Source organism: Elephas maximus, chromosome 12 (assembly GCF_024166365.1).
Source record: "Elephas maximus indicus isolate mEleMax1 chromosome 12, mEleMax1 primary haplotype, whole genome shotgun sequence".
NCBI classification, from domain to species: Eukaryota; Metazoa; Chordata; class Mammalia; order Proboscidea; family Elephantidae; genus Elephas; species Elephas maximus.
The window spans coordinates 58,670,869-58,687,312 of record NC_064830.1 but is presented as its reverse complement, the minus strand read 5'-3'; the positions used below and the strand labels follow the sequence as shown (position 1 = coordinate 58,687,312).

At 48.2% G+C, this 16,444-nt stretch overlaps 1 protein-coding gene across 6 annotated transcripts in view; it reads left to right on the top strand.

Moving 5' to 3' along the window:
* The window catches only part of IFT140 (intraflagellar transport 140), an 83,474-nt gene that overhangs the window by 37,836 nt on the left and 29,194 nt on the right, over positions 1-16,444 (top strand). For 5 of the 6 annotated variants that reach the window (XM_049902911.1, XM_049902912.1, XM_049902910.1 and 2 more), the window contains 5 exons: positions 406-523; positions 1,250-1,380; positions 3,500-3,668; positions 5,140-5,271; positions 15,352-15,551. In XM_049902911.1, coding sequence (XP_049758868.1) covers positions 406-523; positions 1,250-1,380; positions 3,500-3,668; positions 5,140-5,271; positions 15,352-15,551 — 750 coding nt within the window. The remainder of the gene's footprint in view (positions 1-405; positions 524-1,249; positions 1,381-3,499; positions 3,669-5,139; positions 5,272-15,351; positions 15,552-16,444) is intronic. The other variant, XM_049902913.1, reaches the window with a different exon arrangement.

The window sequence follows — 16,444 nt, the reverse complement described above, 5'->3', positions numbered from 1 at the left end:
CTGTTGTGGGGAAGCGAGGTGTGGAGCAACATTTGTGGCATCTACTTTTTATATAAAAAGACGGATGGAGATAAGGATACACATTCACATTTGCTCACAAAAATATTTGAGTTTTAAAATCTCCTCCTGTATCCTGAGTTTGGCCCGCGCTGTGGTTCACGAGTAACATGCAGCATCAGAAGCAGCTGACATGTCAGTGCAACGTGTCTGTGCCCAGAGATTCAGGGCTCTCGGGGCACAAGTCCTCGCCTGTGGCCTGTCTGCAGACAGCAAGTGGCTGGCACCTATGGGACATGGCACCCACAGGACATGGCACCCACCTCGCTGACCTGTCTACAGACAGTGAGTCGCCAGCACCCATGGGACACGGCACCTGACTCGCTGACCTGCTTCGCTCCTCCACAGAGAGGCCAAAGTGCACTGTAACTGCAAGAACCTGGCCGAGCTGGTCCCTGGCATCGGGGGCATCGCCTCACTGCGCTGTAATGCCAGCGGGAACAAAATCAGCCTTCTCCTCACTAAGGTGAGTGCCAGGCAGATGCACCACTCAAGGGGGAGACCCAGCTGGCCGTGGGAGGGCAGGCATGCACACACAGGAAGGCCAGCCATCCCCTCCTCGTCCTGGCTGCTCACACGTTACCCCCAGCTTCTGCGACCTGGTGTTGTGGCTGCTAACCAAAAGGTTGGCCATTGAGTCCACCCAGAGGCACCTCAGAAGAAAGGCCTTGCAACCGACATCCAAAAAGTCATCCACTGAAAACCCTGTGGAACACACGGTTCTACTCCGACACACATAGGGTGCCATTGGAGTCAACTCAGTGGCAACTGGTTAGGGTTTTTAAAGAAACAAGCTCAGCAGCACTTACACAGTCACCCCTTTTCCCTTTCTAGCTCTGATGACCACCGAGCTGCTTCTTGTTTCTTCTGGATGTTTTCCATCAGTGGGACCACACACAATGTGTCCCTTTGTGTCTGGTTTCTTTCACTCAGCATCATGTAACAGTCACAGTTTTTTAGAATTTTTTAGTTCTCCGAAATTATAAACTAGTGATTCAACAGATGTTTTTGTGGGCAGCTGACACTCAAATTCAGAATTTTGAGAGTAGGCAACCCCCGAGAGCTGAGCAGCCTGTGGGTGTTCATGACACCCAGGCTCGGGTCTCTGGACCTTATTGGCCAATGGCCTCGAGTCCAGCCCCAAGGGCTGGAGTCTGGGCAGCTGGTAAGCTCTCCGCTGTCTTTCCCCCAGGCTGACAACAGCCCCGACTCCAGGATCTGCCTCTACGATGTGGAGATGGACATGGTGACCACCTTTGACTTCAGGACGGGGCAGATTGACCGGAGACAGATGTTGTCCTTTAATGGGCAAGAGACCAGGAAGTGAGATTGTGCTGCGAGAGGGCTTTGTTGGGGGGAAAAAAGCTGGAAATGACAGGCAGTTACTTCTCAACTTCTGGGCAGGTTGTTGCTAAACCACGTGCCTGACTACAGACCATCTCTGCAGCTTTGTTGTTGTTAGGTGCCATCGAGTTCTGACCCATAGCAACCCTGTGTTCAAAGAAACAAACACTGCCCGGTCCTGCACTGTCCTCACAATGGTGTTGTTGTTGTCAGGTGCCATGGAGTCGGTTCTGACCCATAGCGACCCTGTGCACAACAGAATGACACACTGCGTGGCCCTGCACTGTCCTCATGATTGTTGCTGTGTCTGAGCCCATCATTGCAGTCGCTCTGTCAGTAGTAAAAAAAAAAAATGTAAAACAGAAACATATTTGGGAGTTGGGAGAGATGTGTGTTTTTAATCCGCTTTCCAGATTTTAATAAGGTTTGGATTTAGCTTAGAAGACACTTGAGCTTCTGAAGGGAAGGCTGTGGTTGATGTGACTGCAGACGTGGCCCTCGAGCCTCTGGTGGAAAGTAATGGGCAGCTCAGATCCATCAGTACATACAGGTTGTGAGTGGGCTTGTCTACTTAGATGATGTATTCCTAGAAAAAAGAAGTCTTTCTGCAGCAGACTGATGTAACAGACATTTGAAGCTCCTTCTGCTACTAAGAAAATATTCTAGAAATTTAAGTGCTTGTAACGTTGATTTATGGTTTACATTTGATCTAGCATGAAATAATACACAAAAGCAAAGCAGGCCATGTTCAGAAGGATGCCGGGGTTGTGTCTACCCACTCTTCATCGAAGAAAGGGTGTTGGTGGTGTTCAGACAGAGCATACGCAAAGCAAGCTCAGAGCAGAAGTGCATGAAGGGGGTCTCTGGGCTAGAAGCAGCCACTCAAGGGAAAGCGGTAGCTTTTAAAATGTTGGGTCCAGGAGCTGTTTTTTCTGTCTTTGTAGTTTTCTCACTGTATTATTTTGCTGCTGTTGACAGCTCCTCCTTCCCAACGGGCTTCCCCTTGGCCACATCTTACACCCACTTCCTTCTCAGAGCCCCATCTAGGCCCTCCTTCCACAGGGAAGGGCTGTCCCTCTGCCTGCCCTGTGACTCCCACCTGGATGCTTTAGTCTCCACTTCCCACCCAGCTTGGTCCCAGTTCTGTCTCCTCAAAAAGCTGCCACTTGAATCCCTCGCAGTCGTTTCAGAAACCCACCCCTCACCAGCCTCACCCCCTACCTCCCGTTCTTGCCAGAGGCACCATGGTCCTTGGCCACTGGGTTCAGAACCCTAGAACTGAACTTCCCCATGATCGCACCTCTGTGGCCTCAGCCACTTCTGCTGCTCTTGTTCTGAGATGTCTGTCGATCCGGGCTTGGCTCCCCTTCAAGGGCCACGATGGCCTCTGTGGATCTCACGCCCCTCCTCTCACCCTGTGCCCCTTGTCACAGCTGCAGAAATTCTGGCCTGTGCTCCAGGCACCCACAGGTGCACCACACATGCCCCTTTTCATCTAAAACACTACACCCATGTGTTTGGCGGGGGACAGTGAACCTAGGCCTGGGCAGGGCAGGGCACGGCCACACAGGCACTCACAGTGTCGATGAAGGAACATCTGTGAGAAGGTCCCTTCCTGAGGACGGGTCCTCGTCCTCCACTGCCATCAAGAGCCCATGTGGCCACAGGCCCTGTGCCAACCATGCTCTTCTCTCACCACTGACCTGCCCTGACTGCCGATTCACTCTGTCTCCTGATAGCACTGCACGAGGTTCTAGGTTCTGGGCTGCAGATACAAAGCTTTAGATACAAATGTGCAGTGCCACACAGGGACACTACTAGGACTGGAGCCGTGTCCCCAGACAGCACAGGGTAAGGGTGCTGGTCCAGGCTCAGGGGCTGCCTGCTGGTCCCGGTTGGTCAAGGCATCACACACCAACCCCTGGCTGACCAGAATGCTTCCCACCAGTTTCTAAGACCTGAGGGGAGGGCATGTTCAGACAGGCCACTGCCCATGCATGCTTGAAACAGTCCCAGACACCACTTCCCTACTGAGTGTGTCCAGGGCCTGTAACATACCCTCTCGTCTGCCCTCAGGAGATACGTCCTTTTCTTTCAGGAGTAGTGTCTTTGCCGACGAGAGCCTGGCGCTCCACATCCCTGTGAGCCACTTCTGGGACCAGACGGAGCCTCGGCTGTTCGTCTGCGAGGCCATCCCTGAGGCACCCAGGACCCAGCCACTGGCCGCAGAGAGGCAGCCTTTTACTGAAGACAACACTGGCCCCACGGTATGCCTGACCACATGTGTGCATGCACACGCATGTATGCGTGTGTGTGTGTGTGTGTGTGTGTGTGTGTGTGTGACCCAGACCTGTGTGCAATCTGGGTGCTAGGCTCAGACCTTCATGACACAGTTTGTGGGAGAGTTTCCCAGAAAATGCATTCTGGTTGTTCCCATAAACTCACAGTGATCGCCAGGAGTCGCGAGTATGTCTCTCACCTCAGGCTCGCATCGGAGGCAGCCCCCCTTCTCTCTGGTCTGCACAGAAGGCTGTGGTCTGGGTTCTCCTGTTACCTCAGCTGCTACGTGTTTTTTCTCTCAGGGCTGGGGCAGAGCTCATTGTTCAGACAGTTAATATGAATGAACCCGTTGATGTCAACACACCCTGTGATGTCATTTCTGGGGCAGCCTGTCAGACTGTTGTTTGGTCCATAACAGTCTGTGGCCTCTTATAACCCCTGTCCAAGGGAGCTCCCCGTTGACGCGGGAGGCAGGCACTGTTCACTCCCTGCTGCCCTGCCCAGTCACTGCCCTCACACTGGCTACCGCACTCCCCAGCTCCTGCAGGGCCTTCCAGACCACCATGCAGACAAGCTATCAGCCCCCAGGATTGTGCCTAGGAGAATGTCCCTAGGAGCATGGGCTCCCTGACATGTCGAGTCTTGGGTTTCGCGAGTGTCAGACACCTGTGCCTGTGTCTTGATGGCCCACCTTATTCTAAAAAGACTTTATGTCAGGACCTCAAGTAAGTCAGCAAAGGACCCCGCAGAACCTCAGCGGACCCATGTCCAGCCTGAAGCTCTCCTTCACAAGGCCGGAAACATACGAAGCCTCCTGCAGGTTCTCTGGGGGCAGTGTCGACACTTGAGATTTTCAGGAGCAGATCAATCCAGCCCTTGGCTCTGAGCCTTTGTGTGGTAACGCATGTTGGGGGGCAGCTCTGTCGTTGCCAGAGGACCTTCCTCTAGGAGGGGGATGGCACTAGTGACCAACTCCATCACGATGTGTGGAAGGAGGAGAAACGCAGGCGCTGAGCATCCTCCTAACGTGGTCAGCCACCCGCTTGTCTTTTGTGAAGAAGAGGCGAAGTGGTGGTCCAGAGAGACTCTGGCTGGACCTGTGGCATCCACTTCCTGTGGAGAAGGGCCTGCGGGAGAGCAGTTACGGTGCTGATGCTGCCTGTGCCAGGCCATGTGCAGTAAACCCCGAGAACACTCAGTTCTCCGTTTCGCCATCCCCACTCCATGAAAACAGCAGAGGAGCGTGCTGCTGTCATTGACTTAAAATCCAAGCATCCTTCTAGAAGACATGGCAGTCAGAAAAGACAGGGACACAGGTGTGGCAGCCATGTGCCACATGCCTCTCTCCCTCTGTCCTCTCTGCGTCATTACATGTCCTGGCAGGGAAATGGAAATTAGAAGCACGGTTGTAGTCATGTTGCTCCGTGGAAGCCAGCGCCCTCCTCCTTCTCTCCATAGGCAGACGTCATGGTGCTGTCGTTCTTCGTCTCCGAGGAGCACAGCCTCCTGCTGCAGGACAGCTTCCCCCGGCCAGCCATTTTCCAGGCACTCCTGGGCGTTGAGGTGCCCCATTACTATTTCACGAGAAAGGTACGCAGCTGGGCACAAGTGAGCTCCCACCAACCTGGGCCACCCGAGTGTGGGAGTTAGTTGGCACCAGGGGTCCCTGAAGGCAGGGCTCCCCTCTCAGCAGTTTGCCATCTGCTCCGTTGTATCCCTTGATTTTCCAGCAGATGCTGAGGGCCCCTGGGTGAGGAAAATTAGGAGATGCGATTTTGCTCTTGGAAGGGACAGAGGCTGTTTTGTGGGAGACATCGTGAGGCAAAAGTGTTCTAGATTCTGAGGGAAGGGAGGCCAGGGCCCTGTGACCACTCTGCCTGGTGCTCTCCCCTGTGAGCACTATGCCTTTCTACTTTATTTTTTTTATTCTAGCTGCTTTTTAAAAAATTACGTATTTCTGTGTTCACTGTAGGAAATTTAGAAAGTAGAAATCAAAACAGAGACAATACAAATTGTCATAATCCCAACCCTCAGAGACAGTATCAGGCTGACTTCTGTGCACTCATTTCACACACATGACTATTTTAAAAGTTGTGATAGAATGGGCTCATCTTCATTGTGTGCACAGACACGCATGCACATGCGCACACATACAAACACATACACACACACGCGTACATCCTGGGTTGTTTTGAATGCCTCACTTGCCTTCCCTGGGACTCTCTCCTCATCTCCAAGGTCCCGCTATACCCGAGTTCAGATCCTTCTCTGATTCTTAAATCTTGTGCAAATGTAAGGGTGTGTGGTATATCTACTGAGGGACATTTTCCCCCAGAGCTTTCTGAAACCACACGGAAGCACTCTGACTGTGAGTGAGGCCCCCAGCTTTCTTGGCGATCCATCCTTGTTAACCTGCGTAAGCCACCAGAGTTACTTGCGGTGGCTTCTCACAGGAGCCCTGGCTGCTCCCCAGACCCAGAGACTTGGGCTCGCAGGGCTCAGTGTCGGCTACTCCAGAGCCACCACAAGGCCAAAGGCAGTGGCTCCCATCCCTCAGAAACCAGGATGGGTAGCACATCCTTTCTGTGGGATCTTTTCTTCCGCAGAACGTGGGAGCCTCTCTCCTCACGGGGGCAAACCGTTTCTTTTCTCACATTTATGTCAGAGGAAAGGCAGGTGTAACCTTGTTTGTTTGTTTCACGAGATGTCTTAAAATCAACCGTAAAAATGAGCTTTCTGTACTTCTCCAGTTTTCTACAACTGGAGTGTATCACTTTTGTACCCAGAGGTGCGTGGGGTGGAGGTTGGGGGGAAACTTGGCCCGGGGAGGAGGAGAGTTAAGCACAGAGGAGCTGAGACCACATGAAGTCCTGTGTGGGAATCTCTGCTTGGCCTAGAATCCAATGTGACTGTACTCTGCAGCCTCCATCAGTCAAAAGCAAGGATATAAATAGGTCTCACCCAGATTTTTCCCGGGGCTATTATTTATTTTATCCGATTTGGCCTAAAGGACTGGCGGGGGGGTAGTGCGTCTTAGTCTCCTGGTGCTGAATGTAACACAAATACCACAAGGGGGGACTTTAAAGAGTAGGAATTTATTTTTTCACAGATCTGGAGGCTAAAAATTCAAATCAGGGCCTCAAATATGTCAATTCCTTCTGTGGTTTTTGCCCTAGTTTCTGGTGTCTACCAGTGATTCTTGGCTTTTCTTTGCTAGTAGACAACCCTCACGCGGTATCTGTCTTATCCCACATATGTCTGTGTCTGTTCTGCCCTTTTTATAGCTCGGAAGTGATTAGGTTTAGGACCCACCCTACTCAGGTATGACTTCATTGACATAACAGAGGAGGCCTGTATTCCCAAACAGGATCACATCCACAGGAGTTGGGATTTTAACATGTATTTTGGGGGACACAACTCTGTCCAGAACAGGGGGCGGGGGGGGGTGACTACTCCTTGATTTGTGAACATTATGTGACGAGGCGCCTCTCCAGTTCTAAGCCTTGCCAGTATGATGTCCTTGATGTCATTCCCACAGCTCGTCTGGTCTTTGGTCGCTAGTGTTCAATGCATCAAATCTATTCTTGAGATGGTCTCTAAGTTCAGGTGGGATATACTCAAGGTCACATTTTGGCTCTTGTGGACTTGCTCTGATTTTCTTCAGTTTCAGCTTGAACTTGCATATGAGCAATTGATGGTCTGTTCCACAGTCGGCCCTGGCCTTCTTCTGACTGATTATATTGAGCTTTTCCATCGTCTCTTTCCACAGATGTAGTCAATTTGATTACAGTGTGTTCCATCTGGTGAGGTCCATGTGTATAGTTGCCATTTATGTTGGCGAAAGAAGGTATTTGCAGTGAAGACGTCATTGGTCTTGCAAAATTCTATCATTCGATCTCTGGCATCGTTTCTAACACCAAGGCCATATTTTCCAACTACCGATCCTTCTTCTTTATTTCCAACTTTCACATTCCAATCACCAGTAATTATCAATGCATCCTGATTGTATGTTCGATCAATTTCATACTGCAGCAGCTGATAAAAATCTTCTATTTCTTCATCTTTGGCCTTAATGGTTGGTGTGTAAGTTTGAATAATAGTCATATTAACTGGTCTTCCTTTAGGCGTGTGGATATTATCCTATCACTGACAGCGTTGTACTTCAGGATAGATCTTGAAATGTTCTTTTAGACGATGAATATAACACCATTCCTCTTCAACTTGTCATTCCCAGCATAGTAGACTGTATATATGATGATCCAATTGAAAATAGTCAATACCAGTCCATTTCAGCTCACTAATGCCTAGGATATCAATGTTTATGCATTCAATTTCATTTTTGACGATTTTCCTTAATACATGAAGAAAGCAAGAGGTCACTGAAAAAACAGGAAAGAAAGAAAGGACCAAGAGGGATGTCAGAGGAGACTCTGAAACTTGCTTACGAACGTCGAGCAGCTAAAGCAAAAGGAAGAATTGATGAAGTAAAAGAACTGAACAGAAGATTCCCAAGGGCAGCTCGAGAAGACGAAGTAAAGTATTTTAATGACATGTGCAAAGAGCTGGAGATGGAAAACCAAAAGGGAAGGACACTCTTGGCATTTCTCAAGCTGAAAGAACTGAAGAAAAAATTCAAGCCTTGAGTTGTAATAGTGAAGGATTCTATGGGGAAAATATTAAATGACGCAGGAAGCATCAAAAGAAGATGGAGGGAATACACAGAGTCATTATACCAAAAAGAATTAATAGATATTCAGCCATTTCAAGAGGTAGCATATGATCATGAACTGATGGTACTAAAGGAAGAAGTCCAAGCTGCTCTGAAGGCAATGGCAAAAAAACAAGGCTCCAGGAATTGATGGAATATCAATTGAGATGTTTCAACAAACGGATGCAGCACTGGAGGTGCTCACTTGTCTATGCCAAGAAATATGGAAGACAGCTTCCTGGCCAACTGACTGGAAGAGATCCATATTTATGCCTATTCCCAAGAAAGGTGATCCAACTGAACGCGGAAATTATAAAACAATATCATTAATGTCACACGCAAGCAAAATTTTGCTGAAGATCATTTCAAAAATGGCTGCAGTGGTATATCGACAGGGAACTACCAGAAATTCAGGCTAGTTTCAGAAGAGGACGTGGAACCAGGGATATCATTGCTGATGTCAGATGGATCCTGGTTGAAGGCAGAGAATCCCAGAAGGATGTTTACCTGTGTTTTATTGACTATGCAAAGGCATTCGACTGTGTGGTTCATAACAAATTATGGATAACACTGCGAAGAATGGGAATTCCAGAACACTTAATTGTGCTCATGAGGAACCTTTACGTAGATCAAGAGGCAGTTGTTGGGACAGAACAAGGGGACACCGATTGGTTTAAAGTCAGGAAAGGTGTGCGTCAGGGTTGTATCCTTTCACCGTACCTATTCGATCTGTATGCTGAGCAAATAATCCAGGAAGCTGGTCTATATGAAGAAGAACGGGACATCAGGATTGGAGGAAGACTCGTTACCCACCTGCGTTATGCAGATGACACAACCTTGCTTGCTGAAAGTGAAGAGGACTTGAAGCACTTACTAATGAAGATCAGAGACCACAGCCTTCAATATGGATTGCACCTCAACATAAAGAAAACAAAAATCCTCACAACTGGACCAATGAGCAACATCATGATAAAGGGAGAAAAGACTGAAGTTGTCAAGGATTTCATCTTACTTGGATCCACAATCAACAGCCATGGAAGCAGCAGTCAAGAAATCAAAGGATGAATTGCATTGGGTAAATCTGCTGCAAAGGACCTCTTTAAAGTATTGAAAAACAAAGATGTCACCTTGAAGACTAAGGTGTGCCTGACCCAAGCCACGGTATTTTCAATCACATCATATGCGTGTGAAAGCTGGACAATGAATAAGGAAGACTGAAGAAGAATTGATGCTTTTGAATTGTGGCATTGGTGAAGAATATTGAATATACCGTGGACTGCCAAAAGAACGAACAAATCTGTCTTGGAAGAAGTGCAACCAGAATGCTCCTTAGAAGCAAGGATGGCGAGAGTGCATCTTACATACTTTGGACATGTTGTCAGGAGGGATCAGTCCCTGGAGAATGACATCATGCATGGCAAAGTACAGGGTCAACAAAAAAAAGAGGAAGACCCTCAACGAGGTGGATTGACGCAGTAGCTGCAACAACGAGCTCGATTGTAAGGATGGCGCGGGACCGGGCAGTGTTTTGTTCTGTTGTGCATAGAGTCACTGTGAGTCGGAACCGACTCAAGGGCGACTAACAACAAGAAGCGCTGCCAGAACCTTAAATGTAACAATATATGCGTTCAGAACAAGGATGAATCTGGACGCAGTTGTTTCAAATTTTTCCATGCCGCCATATAAAAAAATTGGACGGCCGTTACAGTTTGAAATGATAGATAGGCTTTTACTTGCAGTAAAATAGCTTTGTGATGATTGGAGAGGTGTCTGTATGATTGGCCAAATTTGGGAGGTCCCCGCTGTCTGTCAAGGCTTGTTTTCTTTTTTTTTTTTAATTTTTATTTCGCTTTAAGTGAAACTTTACAAATCAAGTCAGTCACACGAAAACTTATATGCACCTTGCTACATACTCCCAATTGCTCTCCTCCCAATGAGACAGCCCGCTCCCTCCCTCCACTCTCTCTTTTTGTGTCCATTTCTCCAGCTTCTAAGCCCTCCTACCCTCTGATCTCCCTTCCAGGCAGGAGATGCCAACATAGTCTCAAATGTCGACCTGATCCAAGAAGCTCACTCCTCATCAGCATCTCTCTCCAAACCATTGTCCAGTCCAATCCCTGTCTGAAGAGTTGGCTTTGGGAATGATTCCTGTCCTGGTCCAACAGAAGGTCTGGGGGCCATGGCCACCGGGGTCCTTCTAGTCTCAGTCAGACCATTAAGTCTGGTATTTTTACGAGAATTTGGGGTCTGCATCCCACTGCTCTCCTGCTCCCTCAGGGGTTCTCTGTGTGTTCCCTGTAAGGGCAGTCATCGGTTGTACCTGGGCACCACCTAGCTCTTCTGGTCTCAGGATGATGTAGTCTCTGGTTTATGTGGCCCTTAATGTCTCTTGGGCTCGTAATTACCTTGTGTCCTTGGTGTTCTTCATTCTCCTTTGATTCAGGTGGGTTGAGACCAATTGACGCATCTTAGATGGCCGCTTGCTAGTATTTTGAAGACCCCAGACACCTCTCTCCAAGGTGGGATGCAGAGTGTTTTCTTAATAGATTTTATTATGCCCATTGACTTATATCTGTCCCTGAAACCACGGTCCCCAAACCCCCGCCCCTGCAACACTGGCCTTCGAGGCATTCAGTTTATTCTGGAAACTTCTTTGCTTTTCGTTTACTCCAGTTGTGCTGACCTCGCCTGTATTGTATGTTGTCTTTCCCATCACCTACAGTAGTTTTTACCTACTATCTAATTAGTGAATACCCCTTTCCCATATTCCCTATCCCTCCCCACTCGTAACCATCAAAGAATATTTTTTTCTGTGTTTAAACTATTTTATGAGTTCTTGTAATGGTGGTCTCATACAATATTTGCCCTTTTGCAACTGACTAATTTCACTCAGCGTAATGCCTTCCACATTCCTCCATGTCATGAAATGTTTCACAGATTCATCACTGTTCTTTATCGATGCATAGTATTCCATTGTGTGAATATATCATAATTTATCCCTTCATCTGTTGGTGGGCACCTTGGTTGCTTCCATCTTTTCTCTATTGTAAACAGTGCTGCAGTGAACATGGGTGTGCATGTATCTGTTCGTGTAAAGGCTCTTATTTCTCTAGAATATATTCCAAGGAGTGGGATTGCTGGATCGTATAGTAGTTCCATTTCTAGCTTTTTAAGGAAGTGCCAAATCGATTTCCAAAGTGGTTGTACCGTTTTGTATTCCCACCAGCAGTGTATAAGTATTCCAGTCTCTTCACAGCCTCTCCAACATTTATTGTTTTGTGTTTTTTGGATTAATGCCAGCCGTGTTGGAGTGAGATGGAATCTCATCGTAATTTTGATCTGCGTTTCTCTAATGGCTAATGATCGTGAACATTTCCTCATATATCTGTTAGCTACCTGAATGTCTTCTTTAGTGAAGTGTCTGTTCATATCTTTTGCCCATTGTTTAATTGGGTTATTTGTCATTTTGCAGTTGAGTTTTTGCAGTATCATGTAGATTTTAGAGATCAGGCGCTGATCGGAAATGTTACAGCTGAAAACTTTTTCCCAGTCTGTAGGTGATCTTTTTATTCTTTTGGTGAAGTCTTTGGATGAGCATAAGTGTTTGATTTTTAGGAGCTCCCAGTTATCTAGTTTTTCTTCTACATTCTTTACAATGTTTCGTATACTGTTTATGCCATGTATTAGGGTTCCTAACGTTGTCCCTATTTTTTCTTCCATGATCTTTATCGTTTTAGATTTTATATTTAGGTCTTTGATCCATTTTGAGTTAGTTTTTGTGCATGGAGTGAGGTGTGGGTCTTGTTTCATTTTTTTGCAGATGGATATCCAGTTATGCCAGCACCATTTGTTAAAAAGACTGTTTTTTCCCCATTTATAACTGTTTTGGGGCCTTTGTCAAATATCAACTGCTCATATGTGGATGGATTTATGTCTGGATTCTCAATTCTGTGCCATTGGTCTATGTATCTGTTGTTGTACCTATACCAGGCTGTTTTGACTACGGTGGCAGTATAATAGGTTCTAAAATCAGGTAGAGTAAGGCCTCCCACTTTTTCTTTTTCAGTAATGGTGTACTTATATGGGGCCTCTTCCCCTTCCATGTGAAGTTGGTGATTTGTTTCCCCATCTCATTAAAGAATGTCGTTGGAATTTGGATTGGAATTGCATTGAATGTATAGATCACTTTTAGTAGAATAGACATTTTTATAATGTTAAGCCTTCCTATCCATGAGCAAGGTATGTTTTTCCACATATGTAGGTCTCTTTCGGTTTCTTGCAGAAGTGTATCGTAGTTTTCTTTGTATAAGTCTTTTACATCTCTGGTAAGATTTATTCCTAAGTATTTTATCTTCTTGGGGGCTACTGTAAATGGCATTGATTTGGCGATTTCCTCTTTGATGTTCTTTTTGTTGGTGTAGAGGAATCCAACGATTTTTGTATGTTTATCATGTATCCCGATACTCTGCTGAACTCTTCCATTAGTTTCAGTAGTTTTCTGGAGGATTCCTTAGGGTTTTCTGTGAATAAGATCACGTCATCTGCAAATAGAGATAATTTTACTTCTTCCTTAAGGCAAGTTTTCTTAATCCCCTTATTTTAAATTTGCTTACACCACCACACTGGTGTTTCTCTCAATCTCATTCTTATTTAGTGTTCATTTTGCATTTTAATTTCTCTTCGATTTCAGAACTCATAAGCTCTGAAAGGTACTTTTCTATTCTCTTCATTGCTTTTTCCCATTACTTTCACCTCGTGGACTTTGATTTCCTCCTCATATTTATGCATCTTTGCTTCTTTCTCTCCCATCTCCCACCTCCTGTCACGCTCCTCTCCTCATAGCTGTTGTTCCTAAGAGGCGGTGTGTATAGCACAGTCATAAGTACTCACCACGCAGTGTGGCCATCTGTGGTCCTCACTCTCTGCTGTCCCCAAAACTTCCTGTTTTATTTAAGGCTGTCGTTCTCTGCACACTGCTGCTTTTTGCTTTGGCTGCAAGGCTCATCAGAAGGTCTTAGACACGGTGTGAACAGCCTTTACTGAGCAGCTCACTGTATGCGGCTCTGGGCCTGGCTTAGCGATATGGCCACGATGAGGCAATCCCCCAGGTGGTCGTATGTCATACAGGGAACACTGAGTTTATCTGCATTTGCGATGTAGGAGCCATTATTAATTGGACCCTTGTAGGAGTTATGACAAACAGCCACAAAGTGCTTAAAAACGGGCCTCCCTCAGGTTAAGTTTCTTCGAGGTTCCACTTTGTGCATGTTTGGGGCCATGGTGAGAGAGGCAGGCCCTGGCTCCCGGCTCCCACACCCAGAGCTTGGTGGGGACCAAATAGGGACACATGGGTAGCGTGCAGGGCAGGCCACCACAGTGCTGCACTCATTGAGTGCACGCTTCTTTTCATGAGAACTCTGGGGCCTGTGCTCACACGGGGACCATGCTTTAATTAGGATTAATTTAGTCAGCTCCAGATTGGGGCCACATGTTTGCCACTCCTTTACCAGAGCCAGAAGGGGTCCTCCTCACAGCTCTGGTGGGCACACTTTCTGACAGCTTCCCACTTCATGCACAACTGCCCAAACGCCCCTGTCCCCCGTGTGCTGCCTGGTGTGACCTGCACACCCCCACCTGCCCCCAAATGTGTGCCCCTCTCAGCCTGTGGTCTCCCAGACAAGCTCCTGCCAAGCTCATCTCTGAGTCAAGGGGTCCCATGCCCACCTGTATCTCAGAGAGCTGGCCAGCACCCAAGCCACCGACGTGCCGCTGGTTCTGAGAAGCCCAATCCAGTGGGGCTGCTGGCTAGGAGGAGCCAGGGCCGGGAGCCCATGGGGTGTCCAGTGAGGGCAGGAGGCTTGAGCCGTCCCAAGAGCCATGGAGGAATAGCAGGCATTGAGCAACACCCGGAGGGGACACAGGGCCCAAGGACAGGTGTTGGGGCCCTATTTGGGTGTGGCAAGTACACACATGCCCAAGAATTGGAGCCCACAGAGAGGAGCGCAGATGGTACATGTTAGGGGTAGGGTGCATGGGGGCCTCTAGCCGGGAAGGGGGTGGGCTTGACGAGGGGGAAGACAGCACCTGGTCCCCGAGTTGGGTGCATTTCAAGGGGCTGGATACAGAGTTACCGAGGCTAGGAGGTGCCCAGGCCGGGTGGCTAAAAGTACGCTCTTGTGTGAGGCATGGTGTTAGGGCCAAACCCATAGAAGCAGCTTCCTCGTTGTGCGTCTGTCTGGGGACCACTGTACTAGGCTGACAGTTCTGAGAAGCACCAGTGGAGGGGGAGATGCCAGCCTGGGTTAGTGTTGGGATCCTACCTGCAGCAGCGCTGGCACCTTCATTCCAATACCTTGCATACCCCAGCACACCTCTGCCTGGATGATGTATAGAAACCTGGTGCCATCGAGTTGACCCCAACTCATGGGGACCCCACGTGTGTCAGAAAAGAGCTGAGTTTTCACAAGTAGATCACCAGGCCTTTCCTCCGAGGCATCTCTGGGTGGACTTAAATCTCCCACTGCTCTGTTAGCAGCTGAGTGTATTAAGCATTTCACCACCCAGCAACTCCTGGTGATTGTAAATGGTGATCATTTCTTGTAGTTCACAAAGGGCTGTTCTCCATGTGATTTTTCACTTAATCCTTAAAAGAAAGGCATGAGCTGGGAACGATTACAGCTGCTGCGTAAAGGCTAAGAATCTGACTTTGATGAGTCTGAGACCGAAGGTTGAGTTCATATGAGCACGCATTTGTCTGTCCTGCTGTCTGAACTCCCGGCCCCAAGCCCCAGTGAGTTCCCATGACCCTAAAGATTCCCACTGTCTTTGGCAGAGCTGGCTGTCCACGTCTGCCTGCCGGTGGGAATTTGTCCCGTAATCAACATGGATCAGAGGAGGGGACTGGGTATGGGCAGTGGCGTTGCATGTGAGCTGACCGGTGAATGGTGCTCCTTGTCCTTCAGCCTGGGGAAGCAGTCAAAGAGGACCATGTGGACACTGGGAACCACTGGGCTCCCCAGATGGTGGGCAGGAGTCCGCTCCGGGATTTTGTGGGGCTAGAGGACTGCGACCGGCCCACGCGGGATGCTATGCTCAACTTCAGCTTCTTCGTCACAATTGGGGACATGGACGAGGCCTTCAAGTCCATCAAGCTCATCAAGAGGTAAGGCGCCAGCCGCTGATACGCTGGGAAGCGACTTGTATACCCTCTGGATTCTTCACCTCCAGGGCATCTCTTCCCCTTCTGAGTTAGATGCTGAAGTTGCTCAATCCTTTGTGACTATATAAGGGTGGAGTCATGGTCTTTGCTCGTCCTCTGTGACTGTGTCAGGTGGGCTTATGGTCTCTGCTCGGTCCCGTGTGACTGTGTCAGGGTCATGGTCTCTGCTCAGTCCTCTGTGACTGTGTCAGGGTAGTCTCATGGTCTTTGCTTGTCTTCTGTGACTGTGTCAGGCTCATGGTCTTTGCTCGTCTATCCTCTGTGACTGTCCCAGGCTCATAGTCTCTGCATAGTCTTCTGTGACTGTGTCAGGCTCATGGTCTTTACATGGTCTTCCTTGACTGTGTTAGGTTCATCATCTTTGCTTGGTTTCTGTGACTGTGTCAGGCTCATGGTCTACGCAGTCCCCTGTGACTGTGTCAGGTTCATGGTCTTTACACAGTCCTCTGTGACTATGTCATGCTCGTGGTCTTTCCTCGGTCCTCTCTGACTGTGTCAGGCTCATGGTCTTTACTCGATCCTCTGTGACTGTATAAGGCTCATGGTCTTTGCTCTGTACTCTGTGACTGTGTCAGGGTGGGCTCATGGTCTTTGCTTGGTTCCCTGTGACGGTGTCAGGCTCATAGTCTTTGCTAACTATGACACCTGCCCTGCTGGCCTGTCCTGCGGGTGAGCCTTTGTGTCAGGCAGCTGCACTTGGGTCCTCTTGGGCTGTTTATTTATTTAACCATCTCAATTTGTTTTAAAGTGTTCTGAATACTTCCTAGTTGAAAGTTCTGAGGTTGCTAAAGGTTAGTGAGACCTGTCCCCCTGGGAACCATTGCTGCTGAACAGAA